Source organism: Tinamus guttatus, unplaced genomic scaffold (assembly GCF_059628265.1).
Source record: "Tinamus guttatus ecotype Peru unplaced genomic scaffold, ASM5962826v1 Tinamus_guttatus_pri_ptg000012l, whole genome shotgun sequence".
Classification (NCBI taxonomy): domain Eukaryota; kingdom Metazoa; phylum Chordata; class Aves; order Tinamiformes; family Tinamidae; genus Tinamus; species Tinamus guttatus.
Window position 1 is genome coordinate 305,364 of NW_028288546.1, and position 23,381 is coordinate 328,744.

General features: G+C 34.8%; 1 protein-coding gene across 3 annotated transcripts in view; it reads left to right on the plus strand.

Moving 5' to 3' along the window:
- Positions 1–23,381, plus strand: part of CSMD3 (CUB and Sushi multiple domains 3) — a 574,767-nt gene that overhangs the window by 163,651 nt on the left and 387,735 nt on the right. For all 3 annotated transcript variants that reach the window (XM_088523156.1, XM_088523167.1, XM_088523178.1), the window contains exon 5: positions 18,234–18,441. In XM_088523156.1, coding sequence (XP_088379282.1) covers positions 18,234–18,441 — 208 coding nt within the window. The remainder of the gene's footprint in view (positions 1–18,233; positions 18,442–23,381) is intronic.

A 23,381-nucleotide genomic window follows, 5' to 3' on the forward strand; every position in this document is an offset into this window, starting at 1 on the left:
CTCAAATTTCCATATCAAAAAACATATGATATTATTGCAAAATTACTGCTTTTCATTCGCTATAACCATTTACTGTACTGTGTTCTGGTAAAAGTAGTACCTTCCCCTTTGCCAAATTCAGTTAAAAGATTTTCAGTGTGGCGTGAAGAAATACACTAAACTTGTCTGGCCCACAAAATAACGGACTGCATGACTAGCAATATATTTGTGTTGGATAGGCTTGTAAGGAGTTATTGATTAGAGTACGGTAAACTCATAAAGAGAAAGTAAAGAAATCCAGAAAAACAAAATTAATTAATCATCTGCTTAATTTTTAATTGCAAACAATATTTGCCAGAAGAATCTAACAATCTTCTTATATGTTGCTCCTCTCAGTGCTTCAAGTAATAGTCATAAAATTAAGATGGAAGTACTGCATATATATATATATACATATATATATATATAAATCTATAATGGAATAGAAGACATTTTTCAACCTATAGTTCATCCAGTGCCTTTCTATATGTTTACATTATTTTCCAGTCTTGTGGTTCTCTGTCTGTAGTTATAGTGACATTCATTCATTTTGAGTGGTCTCAGATATAGAACAGGGCTTATGTTCTTTCAGAAACTGTGAAAATTTGGAAAGCATAATGATTAATTTTTAAACTTTCATTTTTAATTCAGCATTTCTGCAGAAGTATATGAAATTCCTGAATCAGAAAATGGGGCAGCGATAAGAAACAAATAGAACATGATTCCAAATTAGTAGTCATGTAGCTGAAATTATTGTAGAAGAGAGGGAAAAGGAACCATTTATAGAAACAAGTTAAATCAGTAAAGTTGTAAGTACCAAGGATTTTACAGTACATAAAATGTAAAGCAAAAGCATTAGTTAGCTCTATTCAGCTACAGTGCTAGTCCTTCAGAAACAAACTAAAAAAAAAAACAAACCAAAAAAAGATTTTTTTTTTCTGTAGTAGTGTTCAACTGTGACACAAAAATGTAATAAAAGTATGGAGCGGTAGAACTAACAAATCTTGGCTTGCTGTGGCTCTCCTCACTGTGGATTTTCAGTGTCTAATAATATGATTGCTTTCAGACTCCAGTATTTTCTGCAAAGGGAGCAGTAATTTATATCTTTGTCTTCTATCCAGCTGCCTATTTTCATGAAAATGTTCGAGATGTTTTTCAAAATGCCTCTTTCCTGCCAAATTTGATTAAAGTTAGGGTGTAGATTTGAAAGCTGTTGAAGTGAGAAGAACCCAAGCTGAAGTTTTTGAAGCATTTGTATAGTCAGTTCAGCATCATGTTAAAGCAATACAGTCCTCGGGCTTCTTTTGGTTTGTGCTATGCAACTAATCATATGAACCATGTTCTCTAAGTATAATGTTTATATTACAATAATTTATACTGTTGTTGAATTATTTAACTTTCAGTAGTCTGTGTTGTAATTCAAGAAATGTTTTTCTTTGATTCTATGTGTTACACTGACATCATCGTGAAAATAGCACGTTGAGCCCTTTCTTGCTTCATTTTTACATTATGCGTGTTGAAAATTGCCACCTAATGCAAATATTCTGACAGCTAGTGAATTGTGTGACTTGTTTTCTCAGCCAACCTGTTTTTTATTCTTGATATTTTTTTGCTGCTTCACTGAAGATACCCAGAATATTGTTCATTCATGACATAAGGAGAGTTCAGGTTGTGTTGGCATTGATATTAAAAACCATTTTGAATTCATTTCTGTAAATTCTTTTGATATGAAATTTAACATGCCGATCTTTTTCGTCATGTATCTCTAGATACTCTTCTGAGTGTTTATATCTTGCTTTAGTAAATCCCGTGTAATGCCATTAGTTCAGATAGAATCACAAAATCCGTCAGTGCATGTATCATCCTATATCCTCATAAGCAGTATCATCTAGTAAGTATTGGATGAGGAGCGTTGCAAGTGCATATACAAATACCTACACACGTATGTCAGGGAAACAGAGTGGTGGGAGAGTTTAAAAGCTAACAAATCAGGCCAATACCATACTTTAAGCTTTACTAAATCAAATAATTTACAATTCAACACCGGAAAGGCCAATTCTTACATATTATTAATTATTATTGCTACATATATAAAGCTATCGGTCTTTAAGCTTTATCCTAATTTATCTGTGAGTACCCAACACCCAAAAGCCTGTGTCATGCCATGAACATTGCTGGCTGGTGTCCTTGGTGGTTCTTGATCACCAAGGTCAAGGTAGCCAGGTATGGGAGCTCACTGGGCTTATTTCTTCTTCACCTTTCCTCATCATGCTTGATGTTTTTATGCTGTTTTGTCTCTCTCTGGGAAAGGAGGCTGTCCTGTTCTCCCAGTACAGCCTATTTTAGAGTTTTTTTTTATTATTATTTTGTCATTCATCCTTCTGTAAGCGACAAGATATTGGTTTGTAGTGCTTATCTTAACTGGTAATATTTTGTTACTTGGCTGCCTTCTGTGCGCAGCTACAAACATTTTTGGTGGTCACATAGTGCTGGAAAGGGCTTGCACTTGTAAGTGCCATATCAACAGCAAAAAATACATATTGTTGGTGGGTACTTTGTTTTAATGAGCTTATGTTGGGGTTCAAGGCAAGCTAATATTAATTATATCCTGGCTAATAGACTTTTAAATTATAGCTGTCACAGGCCTTTGCTTTAACTAAGGGAGTCTTTTTTTTTTTTTTTTTTTTTTTACCTTTTGAATCCCAGCATCGCTCTCTGGCATATAGACAGTTAATGACATCCAGTTAAAAGGTTCATAGGTCCATATTCTTTAGTTCACACAGACAGTGTAAGAACATTATTTTGCTGTGTTTTAATGTTCCAATTCATGCTCTACAAACAAATAATAATGGCTCATCACCAGTTCATAGCAGGATCTTGTAAATTCTGATTTTAATGACCTTTATTGGGAGAGCACTTTTGCAGTAAATTACATATTCAGTTATTTGAATTATCTAGAAAGGTCCTAAATGTAAATAGAAAAGAAGATATTTCACAGGGCTTTATAAAATGAATAGTTTAATGCCTTGTTCTATGAAAAGTTGTATCCTTTCAGGAAGAGTAGCTTTGTAAGCTAAGACCAATGTGAGTTGAAAGTACAGAACTTATTTCCTGGTGAGGTCAATAGAAGATTAGGATCTGATGTTTTTATTGAAATAATCTGTAAAACTTTTTTTTTTTTTTTAATTATAAGCAAGTAGCAAGAACCCTATCTGAGAATGATAGGGGCATTGCAACAAAGGTAAGCTACTTCAGAATTCAGTAATCTCCCAGGAGTGAGACTTAGATCTATAATCAGGGACACTGTATTTAAGATCAACTCAGTTCTGTTACGCTCACTTTTTTTTTTCACAAGGTCATTACTTCATATTTTGCCATGTATTTAAGTCTCAGAAATGAACATTTTTGTTTATTTTAGTAGCTTATAACATGCTGATTAAAATAGAAAATGAACGTTTGCATCATGATTTAATCACTTATTTAAGTTTTGAGTAGAACAATAAAATGGATGGAAAGCTGCGGTTTTAGGCTGAGCTGTAATTTTCCAGCAAAAACTCCATGATGATTTTGGGCTCATATCTATAATGTGTGGATTCATATCATAAAACAGAATGGTTCTGAAGATGGCATTACTACCTGTTGAGGAAATGATGTGTGAAATAAGAAGGATGTATATTACAGGCCCTAATGGCTATAAAGGAATGGCTCTTAAAGAGAACTTCAGCTGGCTTATATGAGACTGAATGTAAAGCTTTTTTTTTACGATGATGATGATGATGATGATGCAGAAAGAAAGCATGCACAAAGAATATAATGTTTCTATCTTTCCAAGAGCATTTGCTCCATCACTTTTCCCAGAGTGAAGACTGACCAGACAGTAGTACCCCAGACCCTCCATCTTGCTCTCCTTGAAGAGTGGCATTGGCTTTTTTCTAGTCCTCAGGATCCTCCCTCAGCTCAAGATTATCAAATGTGCCCTGGCAAGGCAATGACAGGGCTCCTAGCTCCCCACCATGGACGCACCCCATCAGGTCCCACCTACTTGTGCATGTCTGATTTGCTTAAATGTTCCCTAACCTGATCTTCCACCAGTTAAGATAATTCTTCTTTGCTCCAGATTTCCCCTTTGGTCTCAGGTGCCTGAGATTCCTGACAACCATTTTTTTTTTTTTTTTCAGTGAACATTGGGACAGAGAAGGCATTGAGTACCTCGGCCTTTTCTGTGTCCTTTTTCCTGCAGATATACCTGTAGGAACTTTTCTTGTTTCCTTTCACATCCCTCACCAGGTTCAACTCCAGCTGAGCTTTGGTTTCCTACCATCATTCCTCCATACTTGGACAGTGTCTTTGTTCTCTAGCAAACTCCTGGGTTGCTTGTGCCCTGCTACACTGCCTTTTCAACATATATTGTGGTGGATAAATTCTTTTATAGTTTCTTCCAGTTTTCTGAAGAAGGCTGAGGCCTTCTTCCTTTTCCCTTCTCTTTCTCAATCATTCAGTAGGAGAGATCAGCTACAACATCACCCATGCTGATGCTTTAATCCTGACCCATAAGCTCTCAGTTGGGTCCTCATCCATTCCAAAGTAGAGCTGCATGCACTCCAGCTGAATTTCAGGTCAAGCACTAATTCCCTTTCTCACCTTCCTGACCTGTCTTTCCTAAAAACACTGTTCACCAATTAGAGCACTCAAGTCATGTGAGCTCTTTAACCCCAACTCCTTGATTGCTGTGAAAATGTAGCCTTGTACGAACCTCTAATTCTCCTCTAATCATACAGTTTCTTTGGCATGCTGCATGCATTAATATAACAGCCACTTCAGAAAGACACCTGGTTTCCTACAAAATCTACAGAGCTTCATTAATAACATTGTTCTGTGGGCAGATATTTATTTATGTGCCTACGTTTAAAGTGGTGCCCTTTCAGACCTGTTGATTATGATTTCATGCCCACATCACTCTGAACCCTTTGACTGCAATGCTGGTCCATCCCCATCCCTATCCTTCCTAGTTCAAAACTCTCCTCACTGCACTAGCCGGTATCTTATTGGAAAAGATGCTTTTGCCTCACTTTGTTGGGTGGATCCCATCTCTCCCAAGCAGTCCTTGAGCTCAAACACAGTCCCATGGTGATAAAATCCGAATCCTCCTGGTCAATACCAGTTACACAACAAGGCGATATACTCAAGTAACCTGGTCAGGCTTCAGGTCATTCCTCACTGCAGGATCAAGCAGAAAACCACCATGACCCTCATGTCTTTGATCCTCAACCACAGTGCCTCATAACTGATGTGCCTGATGCACTCCTGGTATCCCCAGGCAATATTGTTGGTGCCCAAACGGAAATCATGATAATCTGAGGCCTGGACAAACCTCAGCAGTCTGTCCGCAACATCCCTGATCTGAAACACCAGAAAGCAACAAAATTCCCCAGACAGCAGGTCAGGATAGCAGGGCAGGGATCCTCTGCCCTCTGCAAATGGGAGTCTCCTCCTCCTGCCTCTCATGGCTTCCTCCTGGTGCCACTGCAATGTGGCTAGAGCTCCGCAGTCCAATGCTGCTTTGGACTAAGCTTGCAGCCTCTCGTCTGTTGTGAGGGAAGTAAAACTCTACTGTGTTCACAGATCTGGAGATCTGATCTGCAGAGCTGGTCTCTTGTGACAGGAAGCATGAGCTTCTGGCCTTTGCCATCATGGGAGTCTCCAGTTCCCAATCCAATAAACACAGACTGCCAGTGCCCCCTTCAGCTGATGAACACAATTCTAGATTAATGATTAAGTTAAAAGCTCATGTGGGAGCTTTATTAAAATGGTTTTAGAAATAATACTGCAATAAAATGATTCAATAAGATTACTGCAATAAAATGATTCAATATATAAGAACAGATAGGATCTGAAGTATTTAACCAATTTCAGGCATTCGGATCTTGCAAAATTGACTAAGAAAACAATCTTTTATTAAACAGCATGAATAAATCCCCTACAAGGAACTTTCTAAATGATTTTTCTTTGCTTATTTTTTTTTTCTGTTTCTTATGCTCAGGTAAACAACTACATAGTTAAAATCAGCATTTTTATAAAAGTATTCTGTGATAAATGTGTTTCCAAAATGCAAATTGTGAAGTAGCATATCTCTTGCTTGATCATATTATTTCGTATTTATCTTTAAGGCCTACTTTAGCACACCAGGTTGTTAATACTTTGTTTTAGAAATCAGTTTCTTTTTTTATTATTTTACTGGTATTGCTTCAGAATTTTTAGGCACATCGAGGTCTTAAGCATGGTTAGCAACACCTTTTCTGTCATTCCGCTGACATTTTTCTTGATTAGTTCATGGTATCCACTAAAGCTTTGGTGAAGCAGTAATGAAGAAGCAACAAAAGGAGGAATTTAGCTGCACAGAAAAATGTGAACTGGACTCATAAACTCAAGAAAGACAAACTTTTGTGCACTACAGGAATAAGGTGGATAAACTTGCAAACCATCAGTCACTTTCTACAATATTTCTATGTGTCACCAGAGTCGTGCGGAGTCCATTTTGAATTACTCTGAGCATTTCTCAAGTGAGAAATTGCTTTATTTTTATTTTTAATTTTTAAGAAAGATCTATGGTGATCTTAATGAAGAATTTATCTAAGGATTTCCCTAGTTTCTGAGGCAGATTTTCATATGCTCAGTCAAGTGAAGAGACTTCTAGAGATGTTTGTTTTTTTTTAATTTTCTTCATGTGTGTTTAGCCTGATTCGAAGAGGATGCTGCATGGCAGTATTTCGCTAAGGATTTTCACCAAGAGATTTCTGCATGAGTTTGCCAGTAAGCAACCATTACCTAACAGGAAAAGAAAAAATGGAAAAGCAGAGCTCTGTTGAATAGCATATGTAAATGAGCTTAGCCTTTCTGCTCTCCTTAACACCTTTTTCCTCTCCCACTTAGGAATATTGTGCCTCTCTACGAAAGCATCGCCCATAAGGAACAATTTTTTAGATGACATTTTTTTTTAAAATTAAATCTGAATGAAAGCCAGGGATGGTTAGAGATATACTGCAAGGGAAGGAATGCAGTTGGAAAGAAATATATTGCTTTTCTTTCAAATACTCTGACTTACTGAAACAAGGATGGGAAAAAAAATGTCAGGGCTAGGGATTGTATTCCTGCTTCTGTCCTCTTCTGTTTTAGAAACTTAATTCTCCAGCCTTTTGAAAATATGAATATTATCAAAATCCATGCTAACAAAGTATGCAGCAGAGGATTATTTCATGGCAATCTTTTGTAGGCAGTCAAAGCAGCCAGAACTGTAAATCTCAGTGAAAAAAATAGCTGTCTAAATCAACGCTATTGTATTCCAAGTATTTCTTTCAATGACGTCTATATTTTCCTTAACCTTCCTTTTTCCCCAAATAAAATGCACTGTAATAATAATAAAAAAAATCACCACAGTCCTTTATTATGCAGAGTTATACAGAATTTAGTGATGTTTCACATTTCTGGAACTCTGAGCTTAGCAGAAACTCAAATCTCTGAGCACTAGAACTTACTGAATAAGGTACATATAAGTGCAACTTTAAATTGTAGTCCAGTACAATACACACTCTCTGCATTCTCCAGTAATACAAGATGTCCCAGAAATTAGGACAGGTGGTCAGTGAAGACCTGAAGCAAAAACATTCTCTTTCTGCAGTAAAACTTGTTTTTAGGGAAACTTCGGAGAAATAAGAACAATTAGCATTTATCCCTATCCAAATATTTGTTTACCAAAACAGTTGCACTTGTCCTTAACCCCCTTATAGGACTTACGCTTACCATGTTGCTGTAAACAACTGTAAAGTCCCATCTCAGTGCTGACAGTGCATATGGGGGAAACCAGGACATAACTCATGGGCGTCGTAGCAAATGTAAGTCTTCAAAGGGCAGATGCAACTCTCAAAGATGCAGTGTCATAAACTGTGCAACACAGTAGTGCATGAACACATCTATTCCTTGCAGCATATTACAAAGAGAAATGTAAGCACAGAGACTGTTCTGATCTTCCCTTTTCTCTGACCTTGAAGGCACAGTAAAAGGGAAAACACCTCAGTGTCTCTAACAGACATCTTTGACAGGAGCTTAAGTCTGCCTATCATTCAATAATCTAAGACTGTTTAGCAGTATGTTTAATTAGCCAGTGTAGTGTACTTGGAATGAATAAATCTGGTCCTAAGTAATAAGTCTAATTAGATTTAAGATGGTTTGAGTTATTCTGTATTTATTTATTTATCTCTAATTTGTATTATTCTGTAATTATTTTGTTTTGTGGAAGGACAATTTAGCCCCTCATTAATACATTCTTTGTTTTTTAGTACATAAAGAAAATCCTGCAAATAAGAAAAAGTATCCTCATGAGTATCCAAAAATATTAATAAAATGTTCACATTAATGTAATGTACTTTACACTTTTTACATTTAAAAATCTTTCTAAATCACTTTGCAACATGAAAAAAACTCCTTAATAGTGTAAATACTTTGTGATAGTGATAATCACAGTCTAGCTATTCACTGTAATTTACCTGGGAAGACAGTCAACAAAACCTTTCAGGCTTTCAATGATCCACTATGGGTTTACAGTTAGTTCATCCCTGAAGACTTCTTAATAAGACAATATAGCCCAGCAAGCATGATTTTTACCTATAGCTGAGCTGGATTTATATTGTTTTACCGACTTTCTAGGGCCTGACCTGTCAGAGCCTATCCTCTGTGGCAACCACACATAGTAAAAATCTAACAAAATGAGGTAGTCCTGCGTAACAAACAATAGCCCTTTATGTTCCGTTGTGGTAGGTGAGGCTATGTGCAACTCTCACAATTCATCTGGAAGGTGAGCAGAGGGAGGCGGTGACAAGAAAATAGGTTAAAATAAACCTGAGGGAACGCCCCATATGAACATCACACCACTCTCAGGGAAAGGAATAAACTGATGTCTTCTCATAAGTCTCCATTTCCTTCATTTTACTTGAAGACCAAAATGTTGACTTTGGGACTTGGGACAGAAAGGTCATTGCGGGGGCGAACATAACATCAGAGAAAAGGCGTGGGTCTTAGAAAGGTCATGTACAATTTTGTTAATGATTGTTAGTTAAGTTTCGTTGTACTCTTTAGGTAATTTGGATTATTTGATTGTTAAAATGTTAATTGAACCAAAAATAATTTATTAGCTGCATATATATAGTATATTCCTTTTTGCATTTAAGAAAATTTATGTGGTTTTGAGTGTAACATTAAAATTCTGTGGTAGGAGAAAGAGACATGAGTGGCATATTTGGTGACATATTTGGACAGAGGAAGAAGGTGTACAAAGTTCTACTTGAAAAACTTCTTTGTATGTTGTTCAAACAGAACCTTGAAATTCTTTTTTCTAAACACTTCTGTCATGTAAATATCTTTTCTTTCAAGTTCTGATTTTAGTTTTCCAAATTAGAATGTGTCTGTGAACTTTCGAAATGCAAGCAGAGTTAATTTAAGTTTGACAAATTCTGGCAAACAAGATAAAAGAGCTGACAGAGCAGTCAGAATTTGGCTTAAAATGCATCTCTTGAAGGGGTCAAGTCCTGCTTCTCTCTTCTGGGGAAGCAGTAGTCACAGATCGCATTCAAGAGGGTAGAATTTTAAGCTCACTGCATAATTAAGCAAGTATTAAAATCGCGACTCTGAAATCCTAAAAACATTTTGTCATCCTTAGCCATTTTATGCTGTGATAAAGGGAAGATCTTTTAAAGTGAATGTAGTATTGGAGGAGAAAAGAGGTAGTGTGTGAAGCAGCAGTCATGCTTCCTGCTTTGCATAGTGCTTGAAAAGATTGCACAGTGTTCTTTTTCTATATTGCAAATCTGATTATGTGAAACTGTCTATTTTAGAAGAATATTTTGATGAATATCTTTTTTTCATAGAAGTATTTCTTTTAAGCTGCAGAATCCCTGTAATCCAATTGTCATGAGACCGGGAAGCTCAAAGGGATAGACAACGAAAAATACCTTAGATTCTCTTCTCCCTAAGTACCTATGCTGAAAGTGATAGAAGACAGTAATTAGTTGATTGTATGGTGGTATACACAGAAAGAGCGTTAAGTGGTCTTATTCTATATTGTCTATAGCTAAGTAAAAATCATTGAAGTGTGCGTTGCAATCCTTTCCCCTACTTGTTCTATAACTAGAACTTTAAACTAGAAACTAAAAACTAGAACTTGAAACAATGAAAATGAAACAAACGGGAAACTTTTTTCTTTCTTCTTTTCTTTTTTTTTTCCTCTGGTTTTGCTGCACTAGATTACATGTAAGGAGATTGTAAAACAGTAAAACAATACACACATTCCACAACTCGTGGGGAGGGACGTCTGGAAGATAGCAAATCCAACCAACATACCTCTCATAGCAAGGCTAACTTTAAAGACTGATAAGGTTCAGCTTCGGTTTTGAAAATCTCCAAGGATGGAGGCTCCGCAACCTGCCCTGCATACCTTGATCCAATGATTTACTTCTCTGAGGTCTCCAGAGCAGAGCGCATGCCCCATCTCTCATCATCCCGTTGCCAGCACTCCTCTATGCTTCATTTAGGTCTCCACTTCTCAAGGTGTCTGCTATTGCACTAGTCCTGTAATACACTAACTACATCATTATGTTAGAGTCAAAAATATCTGCTTCGCAGAATAACTGCTTCTTACTGCTAAATATATTTCCATGGTTGTAATACTCAATGATAAGCAAAAGTAAAACAAAGTAGGTATAGATATCTGATCAGTTAGAGAAACTGATGCATCAGCTTAAAGCAATGAGAAAAAGAGCTGCAGTCAGGCCACAGAAAGTTAACAGTTTTAGCAAGACTGACAAGCCTCAGTCCCGAGGCCTTGTGGGCAGATTGCAAAGTTTGTGGCCTGTTACAAGCAATGGGAAGTACAGGGCTACACAGTTACATCAGCACACTGTACCAGGAAATTTCTTATAATTCAAAGAAGTGAAGGAAAAATAAACATGACTTTCTAGACATCTCCATTTACATCTTTTGAAACAAACCTCTCCCCACCCCTACCACCAAATGGGTAACTCCCTAAACTGAGCAATTTTCTCTAGGAACTGTGACAATTGATTTGAAAAGTGAAAATTTCTATATTATTTATTAATATTAAGAGATTGTGCAAACCTGAAAATTTACCTGCCAATTTACTTTGTCATGGAGTCAGATAAGGATTTCATCATACTTTAAGAATTTGATTACAGATTAGGTTAAAAAAAATCATATTGTGTCTGTTATTCAGGTCTAACACATCTCAGATTTCTCCATAGCTTGTAAGTGTGTTAGAATGAATAACAGGGTGAAGGACACTTGTTTTATTATCTCACTGGAGCCTTGCACTCATTTCATCAAAACATATCGAGGAATGAATGGAATTTATCTGTGCTAGGTTTTCTCACTAGGTACTACAAAAAAGGAAATATCACCTATACACAGACTCGTATTGACAAAATGGAAAAATGTTAGATTTTACTTTTTTTTTCTAACTAAAATCTAAGGTGATTGCTCTCAGCTTAAGTGTCTCTGTTAGATAAAGGCACTCTCTGGACCAAGATGGTAAAAATTTTATAAAGGCATGTGTCCTCTGCTTAGTCCTTTGGTTAAATATGTTTGGTTTTTTGTTGTTCTTGTTTGTTGTTTTTTTTTTCTCCTTCTGTATATCTGGCAGGTGTTTAGAGTTGCAAGTGTTTAGAGTTGATGTATTGTGATTTTAGTGGAAAAGATAAAATTATATTTCCGAATGAAAGTAAAAATCCTGCAATTTGTAGGATTATTAAATTAACCAGAAAGAAAAAAAGCATTTAAATTCCATTTGATGAATTCAAATATTTCACTTTGTAGGTATTTTTTCCCTCTTCTTTGGATGAGCTAAATTAATTTCTTATTTTTCACATCTCTATTCACGTTTGTTTTCTTCTTTGTAGATAAATTAATAAAAGAGATAATTGTTCAATGTTTCCTTGAAAATGGCTACTTTTACTATTTGAAATCCCATATAAAACTATAACCCAGTTAAATTATATTCATAACATGATGTCTCCAAACAGGTACAAACTGTGTGGGTGTTTGTAGTGTTTTCCCATTGATATAATTCATTTTTGTGGTTCTGTCTCAAAAGAAGCATGCTAGAAGACAATTTGCTGTGAATATATACCATTTAACTTCTATTAGAGCACACTTTAAGCTCCAATGCTAAGTCATCTTTTTAACTACAGAATCATTTTTTTTGACTGTCAAATCTGTATAAATTTTACAGCTTTATCAAACATACAAGTGCAAAACGAAGGATTCGAGGATGTGATTCATGTCAACTTTTCATCATTCTTGGGTTTTTTTGTGTATATCTGTGTGAGTTGCACAATTTACAACACAAGATCATAGAAAATTAGGATTCATTATGTCTATTAGAAATCCACTGTACCACTTCCTTCAAAATCAGGATCAGTTTAAGTCATTGATGACAGATATTCAACAAAATTATCCTTAAAGATTTTCAGTTGATGTATGCTTTGTGACTTTTCGTTTTAAATTTCTGAAAACTGTAAGAATATTCTAAAAGAAATTGAAAGGAAAGGACAATATTTTTCATTATTCTTATTATTACTATCATTATTTATATATTCTTTATTATTATTATTTATTATGTTATTTTCTCAGAAAAATGTTTCTCAGAAATAATATACATATACACGTATATACTTCAAAATATTTGCAGCTTAAGACTATACTGGAATATTAAATGAAAGTGAATATAAACGCATTATTTATCACATTATATACTCTATTCTCCCTCTTCTTTTTTTAAAGACCAATTAATTTATTCTCTGACTCTAAAATCTGAACACAACATGATCATGGAGAATAGGTTAAACTGGTTGGATAATTATTTTTTTATTTCATGGGGCAAGTGCATTATTGACAACAAGATTGCTAGATTTGGGAATTTTCCATTAGGCTATTGTGTCATTGACCAAAATTTATAAATAAATGAGGGAAGAGGGGCCAGGGAGGAGATGTGCACAGAATGTGGAATTTGAGGAGGTTCTCATGCTCTTCTTGAGAAAGATGGAAGACCAGAATTGCATCACAAGTGCCTGTATGCAAACATATACAGCATGGGAAACAAACAGGGACAGTAATTCCTTATGCAATCACAGAGTTTTGATGCTATTAAAATACCAAAGCCTAAGCAGGACAGTTGGCACAACTGGACTGCTGTACTGGGTGGATACAGACATAAATGTTACAGAAAGATATCTTATATTCTGTGCAGACCAGTATCTTAAATGCCAAAACTCTCCTATGAAATGGGATTGCCCATGTAGCTTTTTACAAGCATTTCTGTGACTACCTGTGTAATGTATTACATTATCCACCTGTATTTCATAATCAGATTATTATACTATAATCTTTTTAACTAAGCTTTTTTGGTTTCTCTTCTGCTGTTGATCTGAATCTCAGCCAGTGAAGGAACTGGATAAGTAACTCATTCTGCATTGGATTTTATGAAAGGGGTATAGGATATGCAGAAAATCGCAAAGCTGGAGTGTATATAAGAACATTGCGTTAAGTACTGTCCAAGTGTGACATTGGATATTTGCAAAAGTTGCTGACAGATAAACCAGCAAGTTCAGACTTGTGGAAAATTAAGTTCAAAACATGATATAAAATAGCTTCTCTATGCCATGCTCTGTAAATAAACATACAGACATTCAAAAAGGAAAACATGGAAAATACTTCTCTAGTAATATTATTCAAATAAAGAGAATACTGGCTTTTACCGGAAACAGTCAATAAACATAGGAAGAAAAAGAAAAAGTATAAAATGTCTTGCTAATATATAAAAAATTCATTATAAGACTCTATTAAAAACACAAAAAATCTCTTCCTGAATTGTGATCAGTGAGGCTGATATTGAAGTGAGAGTTTTTTGTTTTGTTTTGTTTTTTAAGTTTAGAGATAACCTCTGACAAACTTTCAGAAAAAAAAAAAAAAGACAAGTTTTTCAAGCTCAGGCAAAAAGTAAAAATGCTACATTCCTATTCTGAAATGTTTAGATGCCTTAAGTCATAGTTAAAAGAGTGTGCTGCCTCTTCAACAGTTGGGCAGAACTGTTGCTTTCTCATGCCAAAGAACCAAAGAACTAGCTGTCTGTAGGGAATAATGTCATTTTCATTATCCTTTATGTTGAATATGAATGTGATTAATAGTTAAAAATCTTACTTAAAAAAAAAGGTAGAATTTTATAACAAAACTTTGTGTCAGCATCCGAATCACAGCTAAAGAACTGTGGTCATGGAAAAATGGTTCATTTACATTTGAATGAAAATATGGGCTTATAGAGTGGAGAATGATATTTCTTTCAGGGATTCTATCCATTTATTTTAATTGCCCAAGAAAAAGTTTTGCAAATAGACATCTGACTTTGCAAGAAAATAAATGCAGATGAACAGAGTTTGTGTAATAACGTGGATAGATGTGCATGTATCTCATATATGCAGAGGAAAGTCATTTTAACCCATTTTTAATGGAATCAGGATTTATTTATTTTGAAATGTTATGTTCATATGATATTGTATGACTGACAGATAAGACCATACATACACTTTTGGAGAACGTGACATGAGAGTGACTCTTGTGCAGCTTTCTTCATTCTTCTCTCACGGTTGGTTAAAACCTGGAGGGAATGATCTAGCCTGAGTTATCTGCCAATGACTCTCCAAATCTTGTGTAACAGTCTGGGATTTCTTGGTGTACTTGGAGACACAACTATGACTCTTTCACAAATAATGGCATAGATGCAACTGAAAGTTATTATGCTGGTTGTCTTTCCCCAGTATTCATCCTTTTGTTCCCATCATGTTCCTTTTAAAAATGACATGTTTTACACAGTAACATAGTGGACAACAGGAAATACACTGTTAATTCCTGTAGACTGCTCAGCCAATTCCTGTCTGGAATAAAAGACTCTCTCTCTAAAATGCAGGATAGCAACCAACACTTCAGCTGAAGTTTTTCCTGAATTACAGTAAGTGAATGGTATCTGTGAAGTTCATAGAGTGTGTCTAAGATCAATATACAGAGGAACTGCTGCAAGTCCTCTTAAAAGCACTCCGGCTTTCTCGAAGGCTTCCTCCAGAAGCTGCCTAACTTCGTCTAAACTTTTATTGGATTTTGTAAAGATAATTGTATTAACTAAGAAAGTTGCAATACTCTTTTTTTTTTTTCTTTTTTTTTTCCTGCCTGATTTTCAAGACTAGATAATGGAAATGCCTATTATTCTGTGAACAGTAGAGTAATCACTTAATGCTAACTGCTCAAAAACCTATAAATATCTATCTAGTTAGATTAGATGACATGATACATTGTGTGTCAAATTAAGACTGATTGATTTACCATGCAGTCTCATTGAATTCTCATTGAAATCAGCGAATTTTCATGGTCTATAAATCTCTGGTAACATTGACTGTCTTTGATCATCACTTTTCTTGAAAATTGCAGTTCTATGCTTATGTAACTTTATTGTAAATAGCACTGAAACATACAGGAATAAGCAAACATTTACATTTTAAAATAAACTAAGAGAAGACTAAAGAAATAAATATATGCATTTTTAAAAATCATTATGGAAAAGAAATAAGGAACAAAATACAAAGAAGATCGTAACTGGTTTAGAGAATACAATATATAATTTTATGAAATTTTTTTTTGAGTTATTACTTAAATGTTTCCTTTCTTGCTGGGGTTTATCCAGAAGAAAAAAAGGGTGGCATGTGTTTATATATATAAATAATAACCTGTTTATGCCCAGAAAAGAAAGTAAAAAAAAAATCCCAAACTTTGTACTCTCATAATCATCGCACACATTATCACAGTATCAAAGATATTCCCTTTGCATGAGCCCTCATGCATATTCAAATATAGAACTTCATTTGAATTCTTAATACTTTGGAAAGCTTTTCTAAGCCAAGTCCCCACTTGCATATCACTTTGAAAAATCTCTCCCCTTTCAACATATGGTTAAGATCAGAGAAGTATGTTTGTGAAAGTGACATCTTGGCGATCTGCGTATTTTTTGCACTTATGCTTTCATAGTGCATTTGAAAGTTTGTATGTTATATATATTTTGTAAATTCATGACAAAATAAATTTGTTTTGCATTTTGAAAATATTGAGTAGGAATTTCAAAAGGAGAGTGATTTTTTTTTTAATTTCCTTTCTGGTTGCTGGATATTTAGAACTGTCAGCAGCACAATGTTGTTTGTTTCAGAACCTTACAAAAATGTTGTCTTCTCACTACTCTTGTGAATGTCATTTTCCCTGGTTTGTAACTGGACATCAAAAGAACAGGCAGTGCAAACGTTGCAAAGCATTTAGGTACTTAACTGCTATTTGGATACTTGCTTTTAGAAGGAAACTGAACAGTGTTATATGCCAAGTATATATATACCAAGTATCCTTGCGGATTGGTACCTAAATATTTTTGCATAGGTCATACAGAAGACAAAAAATATAAAGAGATTCTGAGAGTCCTGTACAAAAATAATTGCAATTGTTACCTTTCTTCTCTTTCTTTCTTTCTTGATTACATATCATTGTTGGACTCACAGTGACAAAGATGGGAAACTGTTACTCTGCACGAATTTTTCTTCTGTTATGAGTTATTTGTGTTTCTCAACTGCCATCAAAACAATGAAGAAAGTGATAGAAATTCTGGTGGATTGTATGTAAATGATCACCAAATTTTCTTTTATTTGTCACCATACACTTTAAAGTCTGTGGCAGGACTTCTGTCAACTTCAATCTGATGAAGAATGGCTCTTGTCACTGCAGAATACGCTTAAAGATGGTTTCTCTTTTTCTGATGGCTTCAGAATTTAAGCCGCTGAACATGTTCAAGGGAATTTATGTCTTCCCAGCTGTGAGGGTTTGCCTTTGATGATTTGCCTGCATGATTGAAGCCAAATGAATAACAATTAAGTGATATTGTAAGTGGAGTGATCTAGGAATCAAGCACAATAATTCTTTCATTAATATTTGCATTGCAAAGCCTAAAAAGATATCTGGTGTGCTTTTGATTTTATTTGAAAGTAGCTACTGTCCTTAATATTTGGAGTAAGTGTTGACTTATGAATCAGAACAAAATGCATCATGTTGGTTCATGTTTTGCTGATGGCAGCAAAAAAATCATTTTGGCAAAAATGCCTAAACAGATGTGTTTCAGAAATAGCAGACATGCTCATCGACACATCCTCTGTTTTTAAACACAGTCACTCTGTTTGTTTATTTATTCTTTTAAGCATTAGCACAGTATAGCAACATTTTAATGAACAGTTTTAGATTTAGATTTTAGATAGCTGTGAATGAGGATGGGTTTCTCTCTCTGTTTCCTTTGTAAAAAGTAAGTATAATGAGCTCTGTAATTTTTTTTTCCAAAGGCCTTTTATTTTTGCATATCAAGGAAAGCTATTTCAATAGATCTGGTGATGTTAGAAAATTTTGTAGATCTCCAATATGAATGCTAAGAATGTATTCAGCACAAGACTAAATGTTATAGAACAAGCTATCATGGAAAAGATATTCCCATCGTCGTTTTTGAAACACAAGACCTATTGAAAATTATCCTACTTAAGATTAGGTAACCTACCTTAGGTACCTATTAGGTAAAGAATTTAATTGTGAAAATTTCTGTCATCTGGTATTTAGGAAATTGCCAATGAAGAACTTTGATTTTTCAGTATAATGTTGCTGCTGCATTTATTGTGTCAGACTGCCTTTGACAACTGTTAAACTCAATTTGCTTGACGAAAACATATTTAGTTGAAATGGAGGGAAAAATCATGAATTTTTTTGCATCTCATTCATTGTAAAATGAATGGAACAGTGCTAATCAAAATAATAAAAAGTAGATTATAAAAATACCTGCTAAAAGTAATGCAGTAATTTTGAAATAATTGAAAAATAAAGCAATTGCTTACTAACACCCTAGCTTTGTGATAGTGTTCCAATTCTAATATATTAATAAGCCTCAAATAATTTATTTTAAATAATATCTTTTAGATAAAGAAATATCTTGATATCTTTAGAAAAAGGAAACAATCTTTACTTCTCAGTAAGAAAATATACATTGCTAAGCAGTGATTTTAATGACATTCTACTCTTTTTTTTTTTTTTAACAGCTGAGGATGCTTGTGGAGGAACTATGAGAGGATCCAGTGGTATCATCTCCAGTCCCAATTTTCCTAATGAATATCATAATAATGCAGATTGCACATGGACAATTGTGGCAGAACCTGGTGATACTATCTCACTCATATTTACAGATTTTCAGATGGAAGAGAAATATGATTACTTGGAAGTAGAAGGTTCAGAACCACCTACAATATGGTAAGTCAATTATTGCAATTTTAATTCTGTAAATAAAAAAAGAAGTTGATAAAAATGTGAAAGGATAGCTTTTGTTGCTTTTGCTTTAGACAGCACAGCAGTTTTGCAAAAAAAAAAAAATACTATGGTGTAAATGTGTTTTTTTAATTGCAACTGTAAAATAACTTCCAAATATATTCTAAGTGTGAAACATCAACATGAAAGGGACTGCAGACTCATTCAGTTTATTACCTATGGATATGTCTAATCATTATTGTGTAAAAAAAGGAAAAGAAAGGAAAAGAAGAGAAGGAGAGGAGAGGAGAGGAGAGGAGAGGAGAGGAGAGGAGAGGAGAGGAGAGGAGAGGAGAGGAGAGGAGAGGAGAGGAGAGGAGAGGAGAGGAGAGGAGAGGAGAGGAGAGGAGAGGAGAGGAGAGGAGAGGAGAGGAGAGGAGAGGAGAGGAGAGGAGAGGAGAGGAGAGGAGAGGAGAGGAGAGGAGAGGAGAGGAGAGGAGAGGAGGGGAGGGGAGGGGAGGGGAGGGGAGGGGAGGGGAGGGGAGGGGAGGGGAGGGGAGGGGAGGGGAGGGGAGGGGAGGGGAGGGGAGGGGAGGGGAGGGGAGGGGAGGGGAGGGGAGGGGAGGGGAGGGGAGGGGAGGGGAGGGGAGGGGAGGGGAGGGGGGAAAAAGAAAAGAAGTCCCAAATATTTAGAAATAGAATGGCTGATACAGCATTGTGGAGCCCTCAGGGAGTTTTATAGCATGTATGGATGACTGGCAGGGCATCCTCTGAGATCAGAGCTGGATGAAGTGACGCTGGTCACACTTGCCTAGCCAAGTATACACATGGTCTTACAGTGCAGTGGGCCCGGTGGCATGGCCAATGTTACATGGATCAGGAAATTTCCATCCTGATCTCAGCAATATGTCACCCACAGCTGACTAGTCACAGCAATTTTTGACTTTTTTTTTCATTCCAGTTGTATTATCTTCATAGAGGATCTCTGTTTGTGTAACAATATTTTCCAAGCATGTTTCAGCAATTCTAATGTAGATGCTGTTGTAGCTGCATTATATAAAACAGGTAAAATAAATAATATAGTAAACAACCTCATTCAAGATCAGACTCAGTGACAAAAACGTGTGATACATGCTGTGTTTTTCTGGCCTAGTAATTTTGTGGTAACATAGTATCACACCATTCAAAAAATCAGTACAGAATGCTTTGAATATATCAACAATATATCAAACAAATGTATTTGTAGTATTTAAGCATATTGCTGATTTTCAAAGAAGAGGATATATACCAAATCATAAACAAGCATGATGCTTTCCAGTAAAATCTTATCTTTAAAATCTGTTCCTTAACTGTTTAACAAAGCATTATGAGGGTTCTGTGCAATCTACAGGCTAAACTGGCAAGCCCTGTTAAAGTCAATAGAGTTTTGTTCACATCCAATCAACAAAGAAGATTAAAAAATAACTCAAAAATAAATTAATGATAAATTTATAATAAAATATTGCAAATTAGATTTATTACTTTGAAAATAACAGTCTCAATTTCTACAATGATGTTTGTAATTTATATTCCTTACTACTTTAAGGTATAATAGGAGTCTACACAGTGTATCTCAGCTACAATGTATAGTATTTCAAAATATAATTTAATTCTTCTTGCCACCTATCTAGTTAATCACCCTATTAGAATATGACTGAATTGCCGTTGATTCTTCAAAATGTTAAACTGAATTCTTTTGAATTAGCTGTCTGATGAATTATTTTCAAACAAAAATTTATTATCATTATTAGTGAGCTAACACCAATGACATATAGAAAATACGAATCACTTGAGTAGCTAAATGTTCATTTGCTTGTTCTTAGGGCAATTTATGTATTCAGTCATGAGCTCCAAACAGTGATTTAATTTTTCTGCAGACCCATATAATTTTTCTTTGACTATATCTAAATTATATAATGAGGTTAATTTATATATGGAAACACTCAAATTTACAAATTTACAAAACCAAAAAACATTACAATGCTAATTTAATAGTTGCTTATGTAGAAAAGCAGTTTGAGAGCATATTGTTTTTTTAACTTGTCATTTATACTCCATTGAGATTGATGTACTCAGTTATGCAAAAGTTTCTCCTCATATGATAGGTAAAACAGACTTGGACAACTTAATTAACGAAGATTTGTTAATTAGATTTGCCATACTTTATAGGTCCTTAGAATATAGCTTGATATTTAGTTGAATATTTCTTTGCTCATAAAGGTCTACATACAAGTATACAGCAAAGAGTAAAACCATTTTCTTGATGTTCAGTCTGGACAGGCAAATAGTGCACAAGTTTTAAAACTCCTAAAACATATTGGTTAATTTAGATAGTAGCCACTGTTGATTTTTTTTTTAGGTATTTTGTTGTTTTACTGAACTATTACAAATGTTGAGAGAAAAAAAAAAATGTCCTTCTGCACATCTAACCATGTAACAACCTATCACTGATGGGAGTAACTAAAACAACGAGCTAAAATGTAGGCAAAGTACATAGATAGCCTGGGATTGTCTGTGGAAAATAACTAGGAAGTCTTCAGGAAAGACTAGACCAAATGTTTTCCTTGGTCTTCCAACCAGTCATCAGCCTAATTTGTCATGCCAAGCTTTTCCTTCAAGAAAATCTTTTATTAAAAGATTTTAATAAATAAAGAATAGAAGTTATTAAAATACATAGGAGGTAAAATTAATAAAACATAATATTTTCTTAACATTTGAGAAAAGGTGATAGCAAGTTATAATATCTCATGTCACTTTAATGCCGGAAGCCCCAAGAGGGACCTCTAGTCAGGCTATAGCATGCTGCACAAATCCTGTCTGTGGTGAGATTGAGCTGATATTACAGTCTTCAGATTTAAGATTTTCTTAGAAGTGCCATAGAAGGAAATTGTGTTGCTGCAACTTTAAGATAAAGACAAGGATGTGGCATCATTGCTGGTAGCAGCAGCAATGTGGCATCATTGCTGGTAGCGCCAGATGGATGCCACCTCCAGGCTTTTGCATTGCTATTAGCTGGATAAGTTCATCCAGTATCAATGGATAATGTGCAGTGCAGCACAGTCCTCAAGGTCAAGTGCTGTGTGGTGCGTCAGTGCTCTCCCCTACCTGTTTGTGGACTGCTAACTGCTTTGAAGTACAATGGCCCTATGGTTAGGACCCATACCACCTCCTAAACTCACAGAACTAAACTCACATCTGTCTTACTGATGTTGTGTTTTGGGGAATTTCAGACTGATTTCTATCTTATTTTCATAAAATACAAAGGAAATGTAGTTTTCCATATTAAATGAGCATATTCCTTAGATCATTACTCTGTATTTGGCTGTTGCCAAATTATCATTACTTCCTGTAGAAATTTAGGTGCATCGAATGCAAAATAATACACTACAAGATTAAATTTATGTTGCTAGACGTAGATAATGAATCTATCTTTAAACATTATGAACAGTTCACTATGTGAAATTATATATTAGGCATATCATATTAATTGCCTTAAAATAACCAGCTATTAAAAATTGTGGCTAAAAATATGAATAACTGTCTTGCAACAGTAATATTGCATTTTTCAACACCCTATAAAAAAAAAAAAAAGTCCGTTTGAATTCATTTAAAATAGAGGTCTGAAAGAACTTTCTGAGTTCATGGCCTGGGGTCCAAGGATCTTTCTCTGGAAATATTGGCACAACATAACAGGTAGCACAACATAACAGGTAGCACCTATAAGGACAAGAAATAGGATCTCTTGTTCTCTCTTTCTCAGCAGGACTTTTTTTCTAAAATATACATGACAAAACGGTAAACATTTTCTATGTTTTTGCTGTCGTGAGTAATTTAATGAATTTTCTGCATCTTGATCCTGCTTTACTAGTGTGATAAAAGGATAAAATGATGAACATTCAGTGCTGTGAAGAATTCTAAACAATATAAGTGAAGACTATATCAAATAGTGGAAATTAAAAGCAAAGCAAATATGAGCAAAAGAAGATGAGCAAGTGAAAGATGAAAGTTATGTTGGAGGAGGGTTTTGAGGTGAAGCTAATTCTGTTTAGATATCTTTGTATTCTGTTTTCAGTTTACAGTTCAGTTATGATAAAAGTTAAACCTTAGGAGGCATTTAAAAATGAAGCAACCCATTGTTGATTACCCTGTTTCAGACATATTCATTAACAAAATAACTTCTCCATATTATCTTTGTAACAAAGCTGCTACTTGCTTTAGACAATCATCCAGTGTCTGAAAAGATTAGATTTATTTTCAACCAACATAGATATTGAACATCATTGAACATTGAACATCAAATGATGTTCAACTAAGTAAAAACTCTGGCTGACATAAATGTGTCAGCACAGACAGAAGCAATGACACTGTAGCTGTATAAATAACAAGAAAATAATAATATGCTGTAAAATAAATGAAAACAGGATAAAAGTCAAAAAGCAAAAATATTCATAAACCCAGATGGCAATGAGAGTTTAACTCAGTTCCAGAAATTCTTTCCTTGAAAAATTCACTTTGAATTTGAAAGGAACAAATATAATTGCTTTTTAATGATATCTTAGTTATTATTACTGTTTGCTCACTAGATACTGCAGAAAGTTTTAAAGTATACTCATAAGACTCAGGAAACAAAACAGGAAATTAATGAGGTTGAGTAATATGATGCTAATAAGAATGGTAAATACCCCAGATGATGCATAGACTGGAACCTGATACAGTGGATTTAAATTTAAAGAGCAGTGACAAAGCCCAAGAAGAACATCATAGTTGTAACTGAATAGTTGGAAAAAATCATTTAATTAGAATGACAAATAAATTGTGTTTATAAAAATCCTGCTGAATAGTGTTTGTCAGAGCTTTTGTTTGCTAGCATTTAAAGTAATAGCAGTTACTATTATAAAGCTTAACTA